At 38.5% G+C, this 21,255-nt stretch overlaps 1 protein-coding gene across 3 annotated transcripts in view; it reads left to right on the top strand.

The window, feature by feature from the left end:
* The first annotated feature begins 4,943 nt into the window (after nucleotides 1-4,943).
* The window catches only part of snx13 (sorting nexin 13), a 32,699-nt gene continuing 16,387 nt past the window's right edge, over nucleotides 4,944-21,255 (top strand). The window contains exons 1-4 of one of the 3 annotated variants that reach the window (XM_042506386.1): nucleotides 4,944-5,094; nucleotides 17,717-17,829; nucleotides 17,936-18,038; nucleotides 18,203-18,292. In XM_042506386.1, coding sequence (XP_042362320.1) covers nucleotides 5,083-5,094; nucleotides 17,717-17,829; nucleotides 17,936-18,038; nucleotides 18,203-18,292 — 318 coding nt within the window. In that variant the 5' untranslated portion in view covers nucleotides 4,944-5,082. Of the gene's footprint in view, nucleotides 5,095-5,120; nucleotides 5,449-17,716; nucleotides 17,830-17,935; nucleotides 18,039-18,202; nucleotides 18,293-21,255 lie in introns of those variants that run through there. The other 2 variants (XM_042506383.1, XM_042506384.1) reach the window with 2 other exon arrangements.

Raw genomic sequence — 21,255 nt, 5'->3', positions numbered from 1 at the left:
AAACGTTAACAGTTTCTTCCTTGCCAGAGAACAGTGGCTGTGATCAGCCTGAATTCAGTGGACTCTCTTTAGATAGCATAAATCACATTTCTACTGTCCATCTGTTTGTTCCAAACACACATATTTTCAACTCCATTTGGCTACAGACATACCTTTTGTTGTTACGGAGGGATGGTGATTTTTTAAAATCTAAATATCTGTCTAGTTGTCAAATTTTCAGTATCCCTTTTTCAAAAGTATTTTACACATTATGGGTTTATGAAATCCTCCCAAAATCCCCAAATGGCCAGGCTGAAAATGAGGCTGTGTTTTCTTCAACTTTAAAAAGTCCCATTCTGAAGATATAACAGAGAATAACAAAGATGTGTACATATTACACACATTTCCTTCATCATTAAATTACCATTGGCTGTCACATTCCATCTCCTGACCTCTGACACAAAGGTCTTCCTCCTCCAGGCCAAACCACCATGAACACCGTGCCTCAGGTCACTCGTTGGCTTACTAAGCAGAGCAAAAAAGTAGGTTACAGCTTCTGAAAAGTCAGTGACTCCTTTACATGTCATATATGTCTGGAGTTGCTCAGTGACTTATATGATGTATGGTCTTCCAAAAAATGTAAACACATAAATATTATGTCATACTTTCCATATGTTTCCTCTGAAACCAACCCAATTGCCAGAAAAAAAAGTTTGTGTTGTAATTTTTTGCAAATCATGGACTGGTTACATTTGGTCCATATTTTGTAAAGGATATGTTGAAACTTTACATTTCTCAACAACACAGTGGTGATGGTATGGTGATGTTTAGGCTGAAAAATCGTTTGGTTATGGTTAGAAAAAGATCAACCTGCGTTTGGTAGCATAAAGGCCCTTAACACACAACGCAACACAAAATGTCGGTGGAAAACCCCGTGGTTCAGTGGGTCAACCACTGCTGGGAAAACAGACCCTAAACACTGATTAAAATGCCACAAAGGGTCACCAATAAACAACTGGTGTTGTTTGTTGGTGAAAAAAGACCATGGATTTTGCCCTGTATTACTTACATTTAAAAATGTACCAGTTTTACTGTTGACTATCCTTTTAAAACAGATGTGAAAAAATTGTGAACCTATCCTAACCTGACCTGATCTTCTGGGTGTTGAGTATTCCCTCTCTGTGGGTTTAAAACGCCCATACAAACTTCTCAAACCACTCCTGCAACATACTGCACAGTAAAGCACTATACTACATCCACCTCTGCGCCTTCAGCTGCTTTCATGGAAAATACTCATCATTTAACCATAATATTGCTAAATACACTGCTTCCAATGGGGTGACAGGGCAAGGCAGAAGCAGTATGTACCTATATGTTTTCTTCTTTTTTAAATTCGCAAATTTCTGCCAGACTTTCAGCCACAGAACTAAATGTTTCAGTCTATAATAAACCTGAAACTCTTCTCAGTATGCTATGTTTGAGGATCACTGCTGTGCTTTCCTTTGAAGAGATTGTTGAATGTTTGCTAAACTATGAAGGACATGCACAGTGGTGGACAGTAACAAAGTACATTTACTTAAGTACAGTTTTTGAGTATCTGTATTTTACTTGAGTGTTGTCTTTTTTTTAAAAAATTTATTACTTTGACTCTAATATATTTGAAAGAAAATTATTGTACTTTTGCCACCACTACATTTCTATGAAGGCTTTCATTACTCGTTACATTTGCTTTGAAGTCAGCTGATATTTTTAATTTTTCTTTTCTGAAATGCAGAGTCACCAAATCCAAAACATATTGTTTGGCGGTGGTAACAAATGTTCCCTTTTGGACTCAAAAATTGGATGGCTTTTACCCCAAAATAAAACATTGTCTAGAAGTTATTTTTGGTTGTGAAGTGTGTAACTGGGCTGTTAAGGTAGGTTGTTTATTAATTAAATAATTGCTTTATTTATTATTTTTTGAAGAAGCTGCATCTACAGCAATCCCACTGTTTGCAAGACAAGGCATGATATGAAGAATGTTTGTTTTGAGCTACCAGTTAATGGAGAGACAAACAAGAACTGCAGTTAAATTTAAATAAAAAATTAAAATGACAATGGCGGTCCTTTTGTTTAGTTGTGTTTCACAAGCTTTCCATTCTACAGGTTTTAGAGGTGAGTCAGTGCATCCAGTAGGTTGTTTTAGATACCTTAGGACCTGTAATATGGACTGTGATAAAACACAACAAAGCTTTGAGTTTTTTTATGTACTTTGAATGCATTAGTGTTTTTAAATACAAGTACTCTTGTACTTTAACACAAGTAATAATTTGACTCAGCAAAAAAATGACTTTCACTTGTATTGAAGTAATATTTGATCAGGAGTATCAATACTTTGATTCGAGTAAGAGAGTGGAGTACTTTGTGCACCACTGAGCATGCGCGGCGTGATTTATTCAAGATATTCCACTAATACTTGTTTTTAGGACATCCACTCACCTTCCAAGGAGTTTGTGATGGATCGATAGTGACCTCTAGTGATGAAGATACAACACTGCAGGTCAGTGATGCGTGTTTAAGAACACAGTAACACCTGTTTTTCCAGACTTTCCAGAGGTTTAAAGACATTGCATGTAATGAAATGTACTTAATGTATTTTCTGTTTTAAAAGCTAGGCACATGATGAGCACCTGCGAAACAGGTTGATCAGCAAACCACTGTTATCTTGGTTCCTGCATATGAGATATCACTGAACCCCTTGAAACCTGGACTGACATCGGTTTTGCTGTGCTGTGTTGAGATGCCTTTCACAAGCTATTTAGTCCTTGAAACCAAAGCAAATTCGTTGCATTTCTTTTGAAAGCATGGTGGAAAAGGCAATGAGGAACTTGTCAAGAAATGTCCTGCAAATTTCAAGATATTATTAAAAGGTGGCGAGAAAATGGCCTCAAAAATTTGTTTAAAAAAGAGGAAAATTAACACTCCAAAGGAAAATGTCCAGAAAACTATAAGTATAATTATGATAACCATATAATTTAAAATAATTTTACAGGGGGTCATTTTCTTGTTTATTTTTGTTTTTTACTATACTTCTTTTGTGCTTATTTACAGGTATTTTCTTATTACTTTTGGGTTTTTTTGCTATCTTTTTGGTGCCATGTCTTGTTAAGTTGCTCATTGCTTGCTTTCCATGTTTTTGTAAAAAATCAAACCAATTTGCTCAGGTTTTATGTGGTTAGCCTCAAAGAACTGTCACCAATTATCTTGTCACCTGTTTCACTCACAACAGGCTTGTAAGTCATAAAGGATGGGTATAAAGTCTACTGTCGTAAAATGTGTGTGAGTGTATGACAGACTGACAGAGAAAGACATAGAAAGCCAGAGGGACATAGAGACATAAGAAACATGAGAGGGCAGGGGAGGTCTCTTATGTGTGCACCTGCATGTTAGAAGAATGGGCAGCCTGGTGAGCGCATTACTTTCTCCCGGACATAGAGGAGCCAGAGACCTTATTTTGCTTTATCTCTGCTTGCTGTGTGACCCGGCCGAGGCTCTGTCTACCTGGAGACAGGTATAATGACCTAGAACAACACAGAGGTCTCCTGTAGCCAGCAATCGTGTTTCCGTCACACTGGGACTGTTTGTCTTTGCCTCTCTGTTTCCATCCCCACCTCCCTGCTTTCTCTTTGCCAGGCAGTGTAAGGTACAGCTCAGGTTAATGAAGCTGCCACTGGAGCAATAAATTATGCATTATCACCAAGTTTGCAGGTAGTCATTGGTCAACCATGTGATCAGACTGCACACTGGTCTTTCTCATGCAGTCTTCTAATAATACATTTTATTTGGCTGGTGTCAGGAGGTTTTTTCCCCCGAGACTTATCATCATAAATGTATAAATCTTTTTAGATCACTACTATGTTAAATTGGGCTGCAAGTTACATTAAGTGATCAAACCTATGTTGGTGTCAAATAGCTAGGCACCTGAAATTTTTCACTGTGATAAACCTGAGTAACAGTTTTCAAAAAATAATCAAATATTGTAAGGTATTAGCGCAGCTGATTGTGCATTTGTTCCTTTTCCCCTCAATGATAAGGACAGAACAACAGTCTGATGCATTAATACAGGCAGTTAAGATATGATATAAATGTCATCAATACCACAAACATTTTGAAAAAAAAAATAGAAATAACAAAAAGAAATAATGGTAAATACCTTGGTACATTATGTTGTTTTCGTGCTTAATAGCTCTCTTAGATTGCATTTGGGAGATGAGGTCTTCTGAGATTTAAAAAAAAAACCTGAACTATAATCAGTTTGATCAAAAGTAAAGTGGCTTTAATGATTCTGAAAAGGAGTTATGGTGTTTTTCTCGTAATGAAAATACATATCAGACTGGTCAGGGAATTCAGCCTATCTGAGTTGCAATATAGCCTATATTTCAAAGAACCTCAAAGTGAACTCATAAGAGTAAAGTGATTGTAGGTAATTAGTAAAGACAGGAATATAAATACATGTACAATGCTACAATGCACAACAGATAGCCTATATACACAAGTAAGAAGAATAATACAAAATAGATGCAATATGTGTCACCTGTTAAATGTAGCCTCCATTCAAGAGTTGAATCAAAAATCTTTTACAAGTTAAACCTGACAAAGGCAGCAGCCATGCAAAACGACCATATACAACATGATACACAAACATTCACAATAAAACATAAGAACAGCTTTCAACACAGTGCCTCGAATATTATAGTTGAGATTATTTTAATATTATTAAACATGTTGACTAAACTCACATTTTTTCATAGTGGTAAACCTGGGTAAGATATATCACATATTTAAATTATTCCTGTATTTGGGTCAGTCAGTCGTGATTATCACTGCATTTGTGTCCGTCAATCAGTCACGGGTGTGTGTCTGCGTCATCGCATCGCAGCCAATCAGATCACGACGTCCAGAAACGGGGCACCCTAGACGTAAACCTTACAAACATGGCGACACTCCGAAGAGAGTACGGAGATTGGAAATACGACCGTTTTTAACCGAGAAAATAACCTCCTCTTCGCATGTTACAATGTGGTGGGGTTAGCCAGAGCCACCGCACGTACAGCCTTTTAGACGATGCTTGCAGAGGTAAGTTAGTGCCGCTGAGACAGACGCGTGTGTCGGTTGCCGTAGTTTGTTTTCCAGTGATATACACGGCTAGTTAGCTTGTAGCAGCTAGCGCCTTAGCGTTAGCCCCGCAGGTAAACACTCTGACAGGGAGAGGACGGCACACAGCCGCTGTGCTTTCAGAAAGGCTGTCTGCTATAAGTGGCAGTGAGCCCGGGATTACTCGGTTAACGCTAAGATAATACGATGAGCCTTGGACATCTTCACTGTCAACACCGTGCTGGAATTAGCTCGACACAGGCAGTGTCGGTAGTATGCGTTTAGATTATGAGTAACGTCCCTCAACAACAAATTTCTACATCACAACAAACACAGGTGAGCTGGGCGTTAGCTAGATAAAGGAATTAAATGTGAAAGGTGAAAAAAGTTATCTACTGGGTGTCAGCGAGATTTATTAGGCACAGTTGTGGACTTTATAGACTGTTTTCTCTGTGGTTAGCTTACCTTTCTGTTGGTAGCAGGTATATAAAGCAGTGGCAGCTAACGTCAATTTTTTATTTAATTTATTTATAAGGACAACACATATTAATCGACATCTCTGTAAATGTGCAAGTGTTAGCCAGCTGGCTAATTTTTAACTGTAGTCTTTTTGCGAAACGTTTTGAATCCTATAAAATGATAAAAATCACAGAACGAAGACAGAAGAACACCATAAAGACAACAATAGCAATAACAAACAGGACTTCTCAAGACAACACATGCAATGCAAAGAAACAAGAAGCAAAAGAACATTAGTACAGAACAATAACACAGCAACAATACAACACAAATAGCCATGCAAGCAGTATTAAGAAACGACACACAACTAAGCATTATATGCAGACATACAGAGCAGTAAAAGCAACAAGAAACAGCAATAGACAGTAAACAGAGATGAAATACAACAGTGATTTTGCAGATCTGAATGAAATGTTAAAAGATGCAGTTATGAGTTTACAATATGGTCATATGCACTATTACATAGGACATGCAACACGAATTTAACCATGTTGTTAATAAAATAGGTATTTCGTACATGCCCATGCAAAGCTGGCTGCCTGACCATGGGCAGAAGACACGGGGCAAGTTAGCAGCAGGTTAGCCAGAAATAACTACAGTAGCGTTTCAGTGAATAATGTACAGTGTTGATTAGAAATGTTCACATATCTGGTTTTCCAAAAGCCAGGCCTTGAGCATTTGTATGAAGGTGTGATAGGATGCCAGAATAATAAGTGTTATAGCATTTCCTTCTCAGTATTACTTTGACTTTAATCTGATACATCTATACACAGTTGCCCTATAGAGATGTTTCCAGCAGCATCCAGTATCTAGCCTGTCAGTCACAATAGCTCTCTTCTCTTGTCAGACACAAACAACTGGCCTAACGCAGGCTTCCCTTAAAATATTTATAGAAAAGTCTTGAGTCCATTGTTGTTGGTCAGTGGTTATAAAGATTATGCCTTGGCTTGTGATCACTCAACCTGACAAGCCATTTTTTTAGTGTGACTTGTGATGACATTGTGGTTTTTGTTACAGTTCTCACATGATGCAGTTTCTCAATTTCCTGATTTTTATCCAGATAGACTACTGACCATAACATCTGCTGACAAGCAAACGGACTACACTATCCACCTTAACTGAGCGGCAGGTGACCTAGTCACATCTAGGCAGCTCTCCAGCAGTTTAAGTACAGGTTTAGCCTCAGTAATAAGGCTTTAGCTGCCAATGCACTCTTCTGTATGTCTCACAGGGAATACTGACTTCTGTGTTTGGTGTAGTCAGGTGTTAAACTATAGCTTGGTGGCTCTTTGCATAATGTTGCTCCTGTTAACCTTTAGTCTGTAGTAAATTATGGGTTTGTACTGGACCATCCCGGGATGCCTTCACACCAGTTATGTAGAGTCCTCTTTATTAAGGATGTAAGATATAAAGTGAAGTCATAGATAAGTAGATGAAGCAGCTTACTTGCAGCTTCAATACAAATGGGGCCTTTTCACTTGTTACCAAAGTCATCATTATGATTCAAGATCTTATGTTGGAGGACGTTGCCTCTTTGCTAATAATAAGCCACCGGCTTTAGTCCATGCAACTACCCTCTGACCTCTTCACCTCCAAGGATTTGTCCCAGACTTTTAGTAACATTGTCTTTATTATAGTTTGCTTTCTGCTGATTTGCATTTTGTGCCATTTGATTTTAAATGCATGTTTGTGCATTAAGCTGTAATGCAAATGTTGCTGTCCAGTTTTGTAGTTCTGTTGCACATTCAACAGTATAATAGAGTTTGGCTGAAGACATTGGCATAGACTTTTTGTCTGTCTGACTGTGATTAACTCCTTTGAGCAAATGGCTTACGTACATAGCTTGATGAATACACTTTGTGCATGGAGTTCATTTGTTGTACAGGGCCTTGAGTTCATTGTGTGTTTCATCCACAGGCATACAAAGTAATCTCGGTACTTTCCACCCCTGGCTAAATCTCATTAAGGTGTCTTAATCAAAGCTTGGTAGACATTGAGGCCAGCAGCACGCTGTCACATCAGGCCTGCTTGTCATCTAGCACACCTCTCCCTCCTTTCAGTAAATAAAAGCAGTTGCCCTGCCAAACAAACTGACACTTTTAAAGAATTAAACCCTGTCCAGACGTATGTCTTGTATCCAGATATATCCACAGTGTGTCTAGGTCATGCTGAGACACAAAATGCAATTCCCATTTTGCATCACAGTTAAGACTTGTGCCACCAGTTATGATTTTACTTAATTGTGTATTCACTATCATTTGACTTCACCTGCTACAGCTGCTAAACCTTACAAAACAACACATTTGGGGCTGCACAGGTGCACTGACACCTACTACCGCAGAGGCTGAGATTTAATTCCCAGTAGGCGTACCTCTTCCCAGTGGCTTTCAGTTGGTGGGATGCTTCTGGCCTAGTGATTCCTTCTAGCTGGCAGGGATCTTGGTGTATAATATAAACCTCCAGATAAACTCTCCCTGAGAGGCTTCTCGCTGAAAGTGAAAAGAAATATCAGGGGACATGGGTGTATGGATCAGAGAAAGCATGCGGTTGATTTCACCCTCAACCAGGGTAAGAGTGGAGTTAGCTGTGTCAAACTACAGCTCAAGAGAGCTTGCCATACCAAATTGGACAGAAAAATAGGAGAACAAAATAGTGCTCAACCATACAGCTTGGGAGAAGATGGCTAAATACCTCAACTTGGCAACAAACTTATTTATGGGATGTATGTGCTACAGCTGGGAGACGAATCAAAGCTGAAACCCAACATTATGTATCTTAGAAAGGTGTTGGGCCACTAAAACCTTCCACAAAATTGTGGATTGTACATTTTTCACCAAAGCTCCAGAAGAGATTCACTAGCCCCTAGTGTCTGCATTTGTTTTTTTTTTCTCCACTCATTCGTTTGGATTTTTCTTAACTTTGTCATGCATGTTACATGTTGTCACATGTACCTGCTACCACCTCTCAAAGTCTACTTCCCTGTGCAGTCACATCATCAGTTCATTTAGTCACAGCTGTGGCATGGCTACATGGAATCTGATTAGGTTTAACCACAAAAAACACTTGGTGAGGGAAAGAAAATAGTTTTGGTTAAAATGATCACTTGAAACATGGAACATAAAATCTTGCGGGAGTTTTTGTTAACTTGTGGTTACCATTTATACCAAACCTTACAGCTGTGATTAGATTTTTAAAATGCATGACAGTGCAAAGTGTGATCAGAGATTCTAGTGTGTTCAAGGTGATCATACAGTTTTGCTATCTTACATTTTTACCCTGCTGTACACCTCCAAAGAGTGGCTGCTATCTACTATGTACATTTACTCACACAAAGCTCATTTGTTACATTTTAACTGGCACTTCAAATTTGTGCAAGGTGAAGTATTTTGCTGGCCAAACACCAGGTTTTCTGTGATTACAAAAGAAGAGCAGTTTAGCAAATTATCTCAGGTTATATTTCAGGTGCTGGGTTCATTATGAGATTGTTTGCCTGTTGCAGAGCGGATCATTTGGCCTTGTCTGCTTGCCTGCCGTACTTGTTTCTCCACCTACTGTTAATTTAGCTCAGTTAATGATAACTCAAGGCTTGTTAGTAGGGGATTGCACAGCACAGGTTTTGAATTAGCCAGCAGCTATATTTTCCCAGTACATCGGCGCTACTGATTGTGTTGTTTGTTAGTGTGGGCTGTCAGTGATTTGACAGCAGAAGGCTGACCTCCTTCAGATGACAGAGTAGGTTAGACATGCTGGTGAGGTTTCAGCCTACCTGCCCATGGACAAGACAGCATACCAGGGAACTTTTTATTACTGTGTTAGCGCAAGTATTACAGCATCTCATTTTATAGAGTAAGAAATATGTTACTATCAATTTCCAAACATAAACAAAAAGATAGATAATTGGGGAGCTGACCCCCAGCATTAAACCTGCTGTCATTCCCACTATATTGACAAGCCTTTTTAAGGAATAGATTGACTTTACAAAACAACCACAATTACTTTTAAGTCCTCAACAATTGTGGAAGATTTGTTTATTTCTCCTTATAACCCTGACTATTTCAGTTCTCATTTTGAAATTAATGACAACATCAGAAATGTTTCTTGTCTTCTCTGGATGTTATTACTGATTAGAGCTGAGCAATATGGCCCTAAAATAATATCACAATACTTAAGTGTATTTTTGCAATTACGAAAACAAAAACAACTGCATCAAAATAAGTTTTATATGTCAACATAAATGCAATAGTTTGCCTACATACATTCAATAAAAACTAAACAAAAATGATCCCTCATTTCTGTAGTTTGTAAACAAAGGCAGCTACTCAGATAATTCTGGAGATTTAATCCTAAAGCTAATATGGTAATATGGTAGCTCTATTACGGTGGTCCTGGTGGATTAGGCCAACAAGATCCTTCAGATCCTTCAGCCCCACTCACTTTCCATCCCACTGAGGCATTAACCCCGGATCTCCCACAGGAGAGCTTTAACGGGCTGAGTTAACTTTTCACCTAATCACTACACTTGTCCAGGTTGCAGCTAAGTGCTTGTGGATTTTTGCATAGATCACAAAAATTGCAATATCCACCCATGAGCACTGCAGTTCTTCCCACATCGTGTGTGTCTGGGTATGTACAGTGCAGTATGTGTGTGGCTGTGTGTGGATTTGTTTTCAAGTGGTGCCAGGAAATCTGGGAAATGATAATCTCCAAGACACTGATAAGAGGCTGTGTGTGCATGTCTGAATGTGCCTGGAGTCAAGGACGTCCAATAGTGGAACGTTTCACAAAAACCTTCACTCTCTATGTGGCAGTGCTTTTAAACACTTAGATTATCCGCTGTTAAAGTTGCTACTAGCCATTGTAAGTTTGTGTTTGAGAGAGAAAGCAAGGAAAGAGGAATAGACAGATGACATATATTAGCAAAATAATACACATTTCTGAAATTATTTTTGTGTTGTAGTGAGGGTGAATATTTCTCCCCTTGATCTCTGTCATTATGTTAACAGAAGTAGTCATTTTCATCATAGAGCTTCTTATCACCGGGGCTGGCTGATCAGTTGAATGAGTTAAGTACATTTACATTTGTTTTTGAATAACAGCCACATTTATGTCTCTCTGACTGTGCCGACATCTTGTTCAGAGACTCAAAGTATCGTCACACTCATGTTCATGTGTGTCCATTCAGTGTGGGTTGCGTAAGAAATTGCCTAGATGTTTAGATGTGTGTGTTCCCGATGGGCTTGGGTGTTAATCACTGGAGCAGATGGTTCATGTTTAAAACCCTGTGTAAGCTGTAATGACTCAAGAGTGTCGGTTATCGTCTCTCCTACAGAGCCAAGCCTCACAGCCTCATCACCTCATCACACGGCCCTACTGATAGCCTCCACATTCACTGCTGCTCACTGGCACCATTGACGTCACGCTGGACTTGCGTTACTCATTTGAACTACATTCAAATACTTTCTCAGGGAATGATTGCATTTGGTAGGATGGACTCAGACAGTGTTTTTTTTAATCCAGGAAAAAGGCAAATAAGAAAAATTACTTTTCCTGACAATACTGTTCAAACAAAAAGTGTTTGTAAACTGTACATTTTATCAAAGTGATAGATGAATTTAATTGAGACTCCTTAACGAAAAGACGAGGCAACAATGCGTTATGAACAGAACAGTTTTTGCTTTTATCGGTTTTAATTTGATGAAATGTCCTAAATACTGAAGAAATTTTTTTGTTTGTGTTTCAAATATGATTTCATTTTCACACATTAGTGTTGGTTAAATCACTGCTGTCACTCTTAGTCGTGTTTTTAGTGATTAGGAAATAAATTATTGTATTTTGATTTAAATATTTACTTTAAAAAATTTGGCATCAGTAGTTCTAATTATGTATTAACACTGTAAACACTGTTTACCATTTGTTCTGGCAAACAGAAGTCCGGCTGACATCTATTGCATTCTTGAAGGAATTTAGATGTTTTAAAAAAAATAATTTAGCTCGCTCTGACAGTTTTTGGCAGTGTGTTCTTGGATCCTGCTTATCGAGGTCTATGTTATTCACTAGAGAGGTTCAATAAGAAGTTGCCGCTTCAGGTTAATCCACAGTTATGAGACTTTGTTCTCACTCTGTTATCGTGTGTGTGTATAATGCGTTTACCTGCTAGCATGTAGCCTAGGTTCTAGGCCTGATAGGTGCTAATATGTGTCAGTGGTGACTGCAGTGGGCTGCTGCTGAAAGCTACTAAACCAACAGTGGTGCAACCGCCCTCCCTGTGATTACTGCGTGGGTGAAAGGTAAACAGAGTAGATGTGTTACTACAGGTCAAGCTGTTCATTGAGGTTTGCATGACAGTCATTACCTAGAGTTTAGTTTGTTTTTTTCTTTTGTATGGTGACAACATTGTAGCTGATAAAACAGTCAAAGTTTGTGGCAGCCGAGCTGTGAATAGCATTCCTTTGTATTTCTACCACTCCTAGATCAACTGTAAAATAGTTCTCCTCTTTAGCCAGCCCTATTCTCTTCTCAGAGTCCCAACCCTGCTGTTACTGACTTTGTCCCAGCCAGTTATGACTTAAGAAAGAGGGGGTAGTCGAGCCAGTTTGGGTACATTCTGCAGCACGGAGACCATTGTGTTCGCATGACTCAGTGCACTTAGTTATAGTCATCTTTTTGCATTTAACTAATTTCTTAGACTTCATGTATAAGCACTCCTTTTATTTTAATATGGGTAGGGGATTTAGAGAAACTTGGTTATACCAGCTACATATCTGTTGTGAGACTTAATCTTGGCCATGTAGTGTAGCCTGTACTGTATCTTAAACAGGGTAACTAAGCCCCTTTCCCACTGCACAAAGACTCACGAACACGCTCTAACATCTGGCTTTTGTATTTAAAGGGAATACTTGATGCAAAAGGCGTCATTCCAGCTGAGCTTCGCTGCCTCTTGGGGCTGTTGCTCGAACTACAGGGTGTACTTCAGCATTTTTGTATTGTCCGCCATCCACCGCGGACACAGAGTATACAAGTAGATCAAGAGACAGACCCGCTCCTCTTGAGGTTTCTCAAACTCAGACTGAAATCCCATCAAACTGTAAAAATAATCAGCTCTGATCAAATATCAGCCAAGATTCTGTTACTGTGTCACCTTTTTCCTCGGCAAAATTTTTTTCAGAAACCTATTTTAGTGCCGTTTTAGCTGTAATAGCATTTATAATAGAGTTTGCAAACCGGAAGTGGCTTTTTTGTCCACCGGCTAAATGGTTAGTAAATGTTAAAATTTGACCACCACTCAGTTGATTACTAGTGTTTTTATGTTTTTTTTCTAAATTTGTGCTGATTTGAGTGTTATATAAATAAGCTTTATTGTTAGGCTGTTGATAGTGACATTGTTGCTTTTTTAATGATAAAGATGACACTTGTTCATTGTTAGAACACAGACGGGCAAAAAGGCGGAATGAGGGGCGCAGCGTTTTTACACCTGTTACACATTGGTTACGTCTGGTTGCTATGATACAGAATATCTGTGGAACTAAAAATGTCAGTTCTTGGCAGAGTGATGGTGCCCTCTGGCTCTGGCCCTCCCTCTTGAAAAAGTGAAGGCTGAAGCACGTACTGAAAAAGGGCAGTCTTGTCGCTCTGTGTGGGTTCGTTATTAATTTCTACATTATTTTTGTTGTTTACCAATGCGGTGGTTGGTCTTTATGATATTTGTGTGTCCCGCCCTTCCTCCACTGTGATTTGACAGCTAGGTATCAGGTGATAGTAATGAGCAGCCGTAGCATTTTGCTCAAAATATACGTGTTCAGTGCAGAATAGACACTCGGTGTCTCGTCACACTGCTGGCATTTGTAACAGAGTGAACATGATTTGATATTGTTATTTTTCTTATTATTATCAGAATTATTATTTTTTTAAACATGTGATTTGCTGAATATTGTGATTATTTAACCTTTTTTCAGCTGCAAATTATATCCACAAAGGAAAACTTTATCAAATCTGTTTTATCAAATAAGATAAAGGTTTTCAGTTTTCATGAATATTTAGTGCAGCAAAATGTATCTAATGGACTGAAAAAGGTATTGATTTTATTATTTTAGTATTTGTATATGATGGTAATAATTAATGTAACAAAAAAAAGATACTTGCATCTTTGCAACGATACAATATTGCTAAACAAAAATATCAAGATATCATGCTGTATTGATTTTTTTCCTTAGTAAATAACCGGCGCTCCCATGAGCACTTGGCATTGCAAAATTGCAGTTATCCCAACAGCCCCAAGCCTTGGTTTAAATTTAGTTGGGGGCAGGATAGTGTAGAGAACTGATTACTGAGCAGTTACATGTAAATGAGGGTTTTAGAGTAATTGTAGCGCATGTGTTCTTGTATTTCCTGCCCTGAACTGATTTTTCCCATATCCAGGTTCATAAACGAGGTGACTGTCTGCTGTGCATCATATATTTCAGGCCATATTCTATTAATACAATGACCTATATGTTTAAATCCAGTTATGCTCTCTTGTCTCAGCCCACGCTCGGACAGGCCTGCCTGTTATTCGTTTACAGTGAGTAGGTAAAGTCGGGGTCAGTGAGTCCTCACTGACAGCCATCAGCATCATGTTTTAATTTATCTAGTGCGCTGTGTAATCAGCTGGTCCTCAGCTGGTTTGGTGACCAGCGATGTCACAAGCTGATCTGTAAGATCTGAACTGGAGCCAATCAATTAATTTCATGAAGCCTGATCCAATTTAGATCCTTTGTTCAGTGTAACCCATCATGCTTTGGATACAGTACAAACAATAGTGGCCAGTTTGAATAGAGATGTCCACACTGACAGCAAAGCTAGCAGAACAACAACTACTTATGCCAGACGAAAGCAACCAACAACAGAAATGATAAATCCAGACACTGTATGACTTAAATAGGCTAAGCAAGAAGGTACGTTTTTGTCGACAGACTTGTTTCTGTGGTATTTTTATTACAGAACACAATTTTAAGTAGTGTTTAAGACTGAAACTTAATGAGATGTTGGAAATGCACAAAATCAGAGGTTAAATAGTATTAATTTTCATCACATGATGCATCCTTATATGCAGATTTTTCATTCATTCAAAATACTTGTGCGTGGCTGTACCATATTCACCCTACCCACTGCCAAACTCTGAGCAGCTGATGGCCTAACCATTAGTTTCTTTTAAACTGATACTTGGTATTAGCACATACTCATTATCAAGTTACCCAGACTGGGAGTGGAAACAGAATAAAATCATCAGGACATCGGAGTCATGAGGCATCCATGTGCAGTCTGGCAGGAGCTCACACATTTCTGTTGTACTGATCATATTCCTCAACAATAGTTTGCTGAGTCAATATCCTCTAGGGCTGCACAAATATTATCAAACTTCTATATGGTCATGTCCAATTTCCAAATTACCAGAGCGATTGGTTTTACTAGAGGTAAAATGTGTCTCAACATACCATTAAAAATGAAGCATTGTCGTGCTTCAGAGATCCCACAGCCTACTTATCCTATTCTAGATGTAAGGGAACATGCGTGTTTGGTACAGACCTCAGCAAAAATCACATCTTCATCTTTATTGTTATTATGTATTCTCATGAATATCTCAAGAACGCTTTTAGGGAATTTATTGTAACTTGGCACAAATGTCCACTTGGACTCAGTGATAAACCGATTATAATTTTGTGGTCATAGGGAAAAGTGTACTTGACCTGTGGAGGCATACAACCTCACGGCAGTAATTTTAGTTTTTATATGTTTTCACTGAAAATGAAAAAAATAACATTCCCTCCATAATAACTATACATTGTAAGCTGGCTGGCCCAGTTGGCAGCATGTGCGTCATCTAATTGTCCATAGCTGGCTGTGGCAGAGAGAACAATGTCTCAGTGTCCTGAGGAAGCTCTATCCGTCCCTATCTGGCTCGATCAGTGGAGCTGCTTATCTAAGGAACTCTAGTATGAATGTAGGGCAGCTGAAGATCATCACCGCTGATCATCATGGTGTCTGTTTATCTGATGGCTCCATGGTCAGAGTGTGAGACTCTGTGAGCGTTTTTCACATTCAGCCATCGTTGTGTAGATAACTGCATTTTTCACATTACTGCATGACATTGTGCATTATAGTACTTAGCCAAGGTTTGCATGGCATAGTTTCATTAGTCTGGCTTGCACATGCTGGGGCAGTCAAGTTTGTGGCAGGCTCATCCTTCACATCTCCCACCATGCATACAAGAACAAACACTGTGTAGCCTGACTAATACAGGATTTTTCAGACCATTTTTGTGATGTTTTATAATTGCAGCGATTGCATTTGTAGCATTGGCAGGTAGGGTATTAACTGGACGGAGAATCATTCCTGTAGTTTAGTTATTTTCAAAAAGAAGATTTTTCACACATGCTTTCATGTAAAAAATGGTTTCAGGTCTTAATTACAGTGATACAACATTTGTTTTTATTCCTTTAAGGATCGTTCTGACTGATAATAATAATAGTTCTGTAATACTATTAAACTGCGGTGTTTTCTAAGACGGTTATTGTACCTTGGACATCTCATACCAATGCAACCCTTTTGGCAGGGTTCCCATGGGTCCTTAAGAAGTCCTTAAAGACACCGAATCAATGACTCTTAAAAATAAGGCCTTAATTGATATAAAAATATCTTTCAATCTTTCAAAAGTCTTAAAAATGCTAAGACATGAAAAGTAGGATTTTCTGAATCATTTTTCTTAACATTGCAATGTAAATTCTCTAAATTGGTAACAGCTTTTCTGTAAAATAATATACAAAATGCCTCTTGCATTAACGTCCTGCTCATCAGGATTGCAAAACCAACTGCACACATTTTGTTTTCAGTGGGGAGGCTTAGAGCAGAGGATGTACTGTATGCAAACTAGCTGTCACTGTATCCTGGACAACTTGACCAGTTTCAAAATTCAATGAAAATTCCCAGTTCACCAAGATTTCGTAGCACGGCTGAAACTGGTACCAGACTATGCGTACGAGCCTCTGTGTATTTTATGCAGACTGCAGGATATGTATTAAAAAAAGTCATATTTTGTTATTTTGACAGATATTGCAGTTGTGACATGAGGTGCAATTTTAGTGTCAATGATAATTTTTGAATATTATTTTCAACTAAAAAATCATAAAAATGATTATAATGTGATTTTTGGTGGGGTTTGTACCAAATCAGCATGTTCTTAAACATCTAGAATATTTTTTTTAGGCCGGGCCATCTCTGTAGCACCACATTGCTTCATTTATAAGGGTATTTTTGGCACATTTGACATTTTATAAAAAAGCAAAAATAATTAAATAAAAGAAAAGTGCAACTTCCACAATATGGATATTACAATTGGCTGTATTGTAATTACTTGGTTTAGTATGGGACAGCTGAGCGTCTCCTGACTTGTGAAGAATTGGGAGACAGAGTTGCTAGCTGGAAACGAGAGCTTGGTTTCCTGCACTGACAATAACAGGAAAACCATAGGATGTGACACACGAGTATGCAAACACACATGCACAGTCTATGCCTGATAGTCTCTGACAATACAATGCCCCACAGTGTGTGTCTTTTTAAATAATCCCTTCCTGTCCTGACATCTAAAATGTAAAAGAGTGTTTTTTTATGTGGTTGACGTCATTGTACAGTACAGTTATCTGATCATCTGATTAAGTGTGCATCAGAAGGCTGATGATATATTGTTATTTTTTGTTTCACAATGGAGTGAGCTGTAGTTGATCCCAATGTGGGGAGTTTTATTACAGAAGACTTTGAAGAGAAATTGGGAATATTAGATTGTTTACTGCGTACAGTAAAGGGACACCACACTCAAATAGTGCTCTTGTGGAAATCTTAATCAGTGCCCTAAAACATAAATAAATTAGATTTATTTGGAGTGTGGTTTTAGTCTGCATATTAAAAGATCTGTCATTAACTCTGCCAGTGACAGCAGATGAAAATGAACAGGCCTTACTGACGCTGTCTTCTCACCAACTGTAATGATCTCCAGGCAGGTTAATATGAGCTGCAGTGCGTGGAATATTTAGTGTTTTGTGTTTGTGTGTTTCAGGCCAGTCTGTCCATCTGGGGATGGGGGGGTCTTGGAGTCGTGCTGTTCCTCGTCACCTTTGGACCCTTTGCCATATTTTACCTGGCCTTTTATATCTTCTGCTTCATTGGAGGGTGAGCAGGAGGACCTTTACACCATCCATAATGTCTTCACTTAAACCACCACACCTGATAGATCGTTTTTTTTAGCAGTTCTCTCATTCTCACTTCTGTTTTTCAGGGGCTTTGCGGTTACTCTGCTCTATGGAAAGATCAACTCAGAGAAACACCTGGAAAAGTGCGAGCACTCGTACTTGCCCCCTACGCAAATTGGTATACTAAAGGTAAAAGCACGCTTAAGTTCACACACATTTTGACCTTGCCTACACAAATAAATGAATTAGTTGGAAATAAAGTTAATTTGTTGACAAAGTCTGGTTGGCATTTACTGTGCAGATCATTGAAGTTTTAATTGATTGTCTTTCTGTGCTTCTTTTATCTCTGTCAGACATTGGATGAGATGAAGCTGGAGATAAAGCCTATAAAGATTGACAGGAGACTTACTGGCTCCAGTTTCATAGATGAGCCACTACAACAGGTGCGTGCGTGTGTGTGTGTGTGTGTGTGTGTGTGTGTGTGTGTGTGTGTGTGTGTGTGTGTGTGTGTGTGTGTGTGTGTGTGTGTGTGTCTCTGTGTCTGTGTCTGTGTGTCTGTGTGTGTGTCTTTGTGGTATGTATTTGACTTCATGTGTCAAAGTTTCACCAGCAACAGGTTTATACCTTCGACAATCAGAATAATCATTATTAAAAAAAATCCCACTTGACCAATGTATCACCAGCTCAGTAAAAACTCGATTCATTTTCACTCTGTTGCCAGTTAATTAGGTACACCAAGCTAAAACGAAGACAGTCTATTTCAATAGAAATAGACGCAATAAACCCTGCCTTTTACAAGGTTATAATGTTCAGTTTTGACAAAAACTGAACATAATAAAGTGTAAACTATAATTACAAGTGCAAATGTCAAAATGTTGTGGGTGATAGGATTTTAATTGGATAGTGCTTGACCATAGCGATGAAATGTTTATGAGTTTCACGACAAACCATGGTAAAACTCCTGTTAAAATATTACAATTTAAAATTTGTATGATAATTAAAACCGTGTCTGATTACCGTGCTTTAAAAAACTCCTGGCAAATACTCTCCAGCATCAACCAAAGTCTTCAAGACACAGGCACACAGGCGCAGCATGGTGGAAGCAAGGTGTGTACAAGCTGGTAAATCCCTTAGATTCAATATATAAACAGTTGGCTTTAAAAGTCATTAAATAGTCTTAAAATTTGAATTTTATAAGGTCTTAATTGCCTCAAACATTTAATCTAATTCCATTTTTTCATCTTTTCATTTATTTTTTTATAAATGAGTCAAGGCTCTCTTGTGTGAAAATTCACCTTTATGATGATGCAAATCTTATAATCCACCACTGATGTTAATAATGTTTTTTTACTTTATACTTGAACTTATTTTCTGACAAAATGCAGGTTGACAGTGTTCTGAAAAATTTTCAGCCTTACTGTTTAAAGAGTGTGTCCTCATCTACTGTGACAGAGACATCCAAAGTAAGGATTTCAAAGATAGCCAAAATTTAACTTGTTGAAATGATTTCAGTGTGTGAAACAGTATAGAACATTTTCTGCACACTTTTTAACAGTACTGCGATAATGGTGATAATTTTTCATGATAAGAAATTTTCATCCCTACTTGACCACATAGAGGCACATGAGTAAGTGCACAAAAAACGCACTGAGGATGGATTGTGATCCAGTTCGCCAAACCACTTCCAGACAGCCCTACAGAAAAATGTATTCAAGCGTGATCGTTCCAAACTAGCAAGGTAGCAGCAGCACCAGCTCTCCCTGACCTGACAGGTGGGGGCGGGGCTTGTTTGGACTTCCTCTGTCCACTTATGAGATGGCATAGCCGAGTGATACGTCCTAAAGAGCATTACACTGATGTTAATGGGAAAACAGCTAAGGTGAGAAGCCAAAAGAAGAAAACAGGAGGATTATGGGCAGGTGACAGATACTAACACTCCAGACATTTTGGACACTGGCCCACTTTAGTCCCTGTCTGATCCATCAGTTGGCCCAGGTCAGAAACTCCACGGCCTCCAGCCAAAAAGGAGTCATCACTGTCAAACACTTCATTCCTAAATCCCTAAAGCCTCAGTGACTCCATTTCACAGGAAGTTGGTTTCTTATGTTTTGTTTCACTGGATTTGTCTTGAGCAGGATGTCTGTCAGCTGATTAATGCTGGCTTTTGTTTAGGACATAGGCCAACAAATTAGAATATAACTGACAAAAAGCTCTGGGGAAAAAAAAGACAACCAACTAAATGAGGAATTAGCTTTAGGGTTGGGCAGGTATAAAATGTTCAGATTGGTTTGCTATGAGGCAACAGTGGACAGACAGTTATACTGGACTTACCAGTGTTGCAATTGTTTCAGCCGCTGCTGAAAGAACAAGTAGCCAAAGTTGTTATCGGTGATGGTCATGTAGCTTAGCAGAAACTTTCATCTTCCTGGTGATCTCCCTCTAGAGAAAAGCAGAGGTTAAAAGAAGTTCAGGTCAAAACGTTGTACCATATTGTTTACAGCCAGTTGGAACACTTTTTTCATCAGCTTCAAATTCAAAATGTTGCCGTATTGGAGCAGTTGTAGTTTTCTTGAGAGACTAACTCTGTCATGTCTCCTCTCGTCACCCCTAAAACCACGTGAACATGCTAGAAAACAAACATTTGCAGTAGATCTGTCCTCCTCTCAAATCTACTGCAATTTGATGATTGCAGTAGATTTCTCCCACATGTTGCCATTGCTCAGATTATGGCCTGTCAGACACTAGTGGCTCTGTTAGTCCATTCATAAACAGTTACGCTGTGATATAGCTCATTACTCATTATTAAAAACAGGTTGGATTTAGCTCTGTGACGGCGTTGGCACAGGTTGCTTCTGTAATTTACTTTTTAATTGGCCAGAATGTGTCATAATGACAAATGCCAGTTTAGTTGGCATACAATCAAACTGGTTTAAGTTCTTACACCAGGCTGGACTGGCAAAACAGGAAGTCGACCTAATTCCAAAAGCTTTATTAAACTATTATGGGTACTGACAGAACATGCTGCTGACACACATTCTCCATCTAGACTGAATGGATTTCAGTTCAGCCTCTATATTTTATGAGGTTAAAAGAAAGGTCACGTCTTACTGCTGTGTCATCTTTAACAATAGATTGTTTTACTTTGATTCTAATTAAAATTTTTGTCCTCCATGAAAAAAGCTGATGGTCTTTAAAATGAGTTCTGTTAATTTTACTCCTGAAGTAGACGACCACAATTGTATCAGTTTAATAGTTAATAGACTGTTTTAGTTTTTCTAAATAGCGTTTTATTATATCTTTAGAACAATATTAAATGTAGTCAGGATTATTTTAATGATATAGTTAGATAATACTGGAATTACTTGTACGCACTGTCAAGAAAAAACTTCAGCATATAGAAAGTGGA

This window comes from Plectropomus leopardus, chromosome 18 (assembly GCF_008729295.1).
Source record: "Plectropomus leopardus isolate mb chromosome 18, YSFRI_Pleo_2.0, whole genome shotgun sequence".
NCBI classification, from domain to species: Eukaryota; Metazoa; Chordata; class Actinopteri; order Perciformes; family Serranidae; genus Plectropomus; species Plectropomus leopardus.
This window is presented reverse-complemented; position numbering and strand designations above follow the sequence as displayed.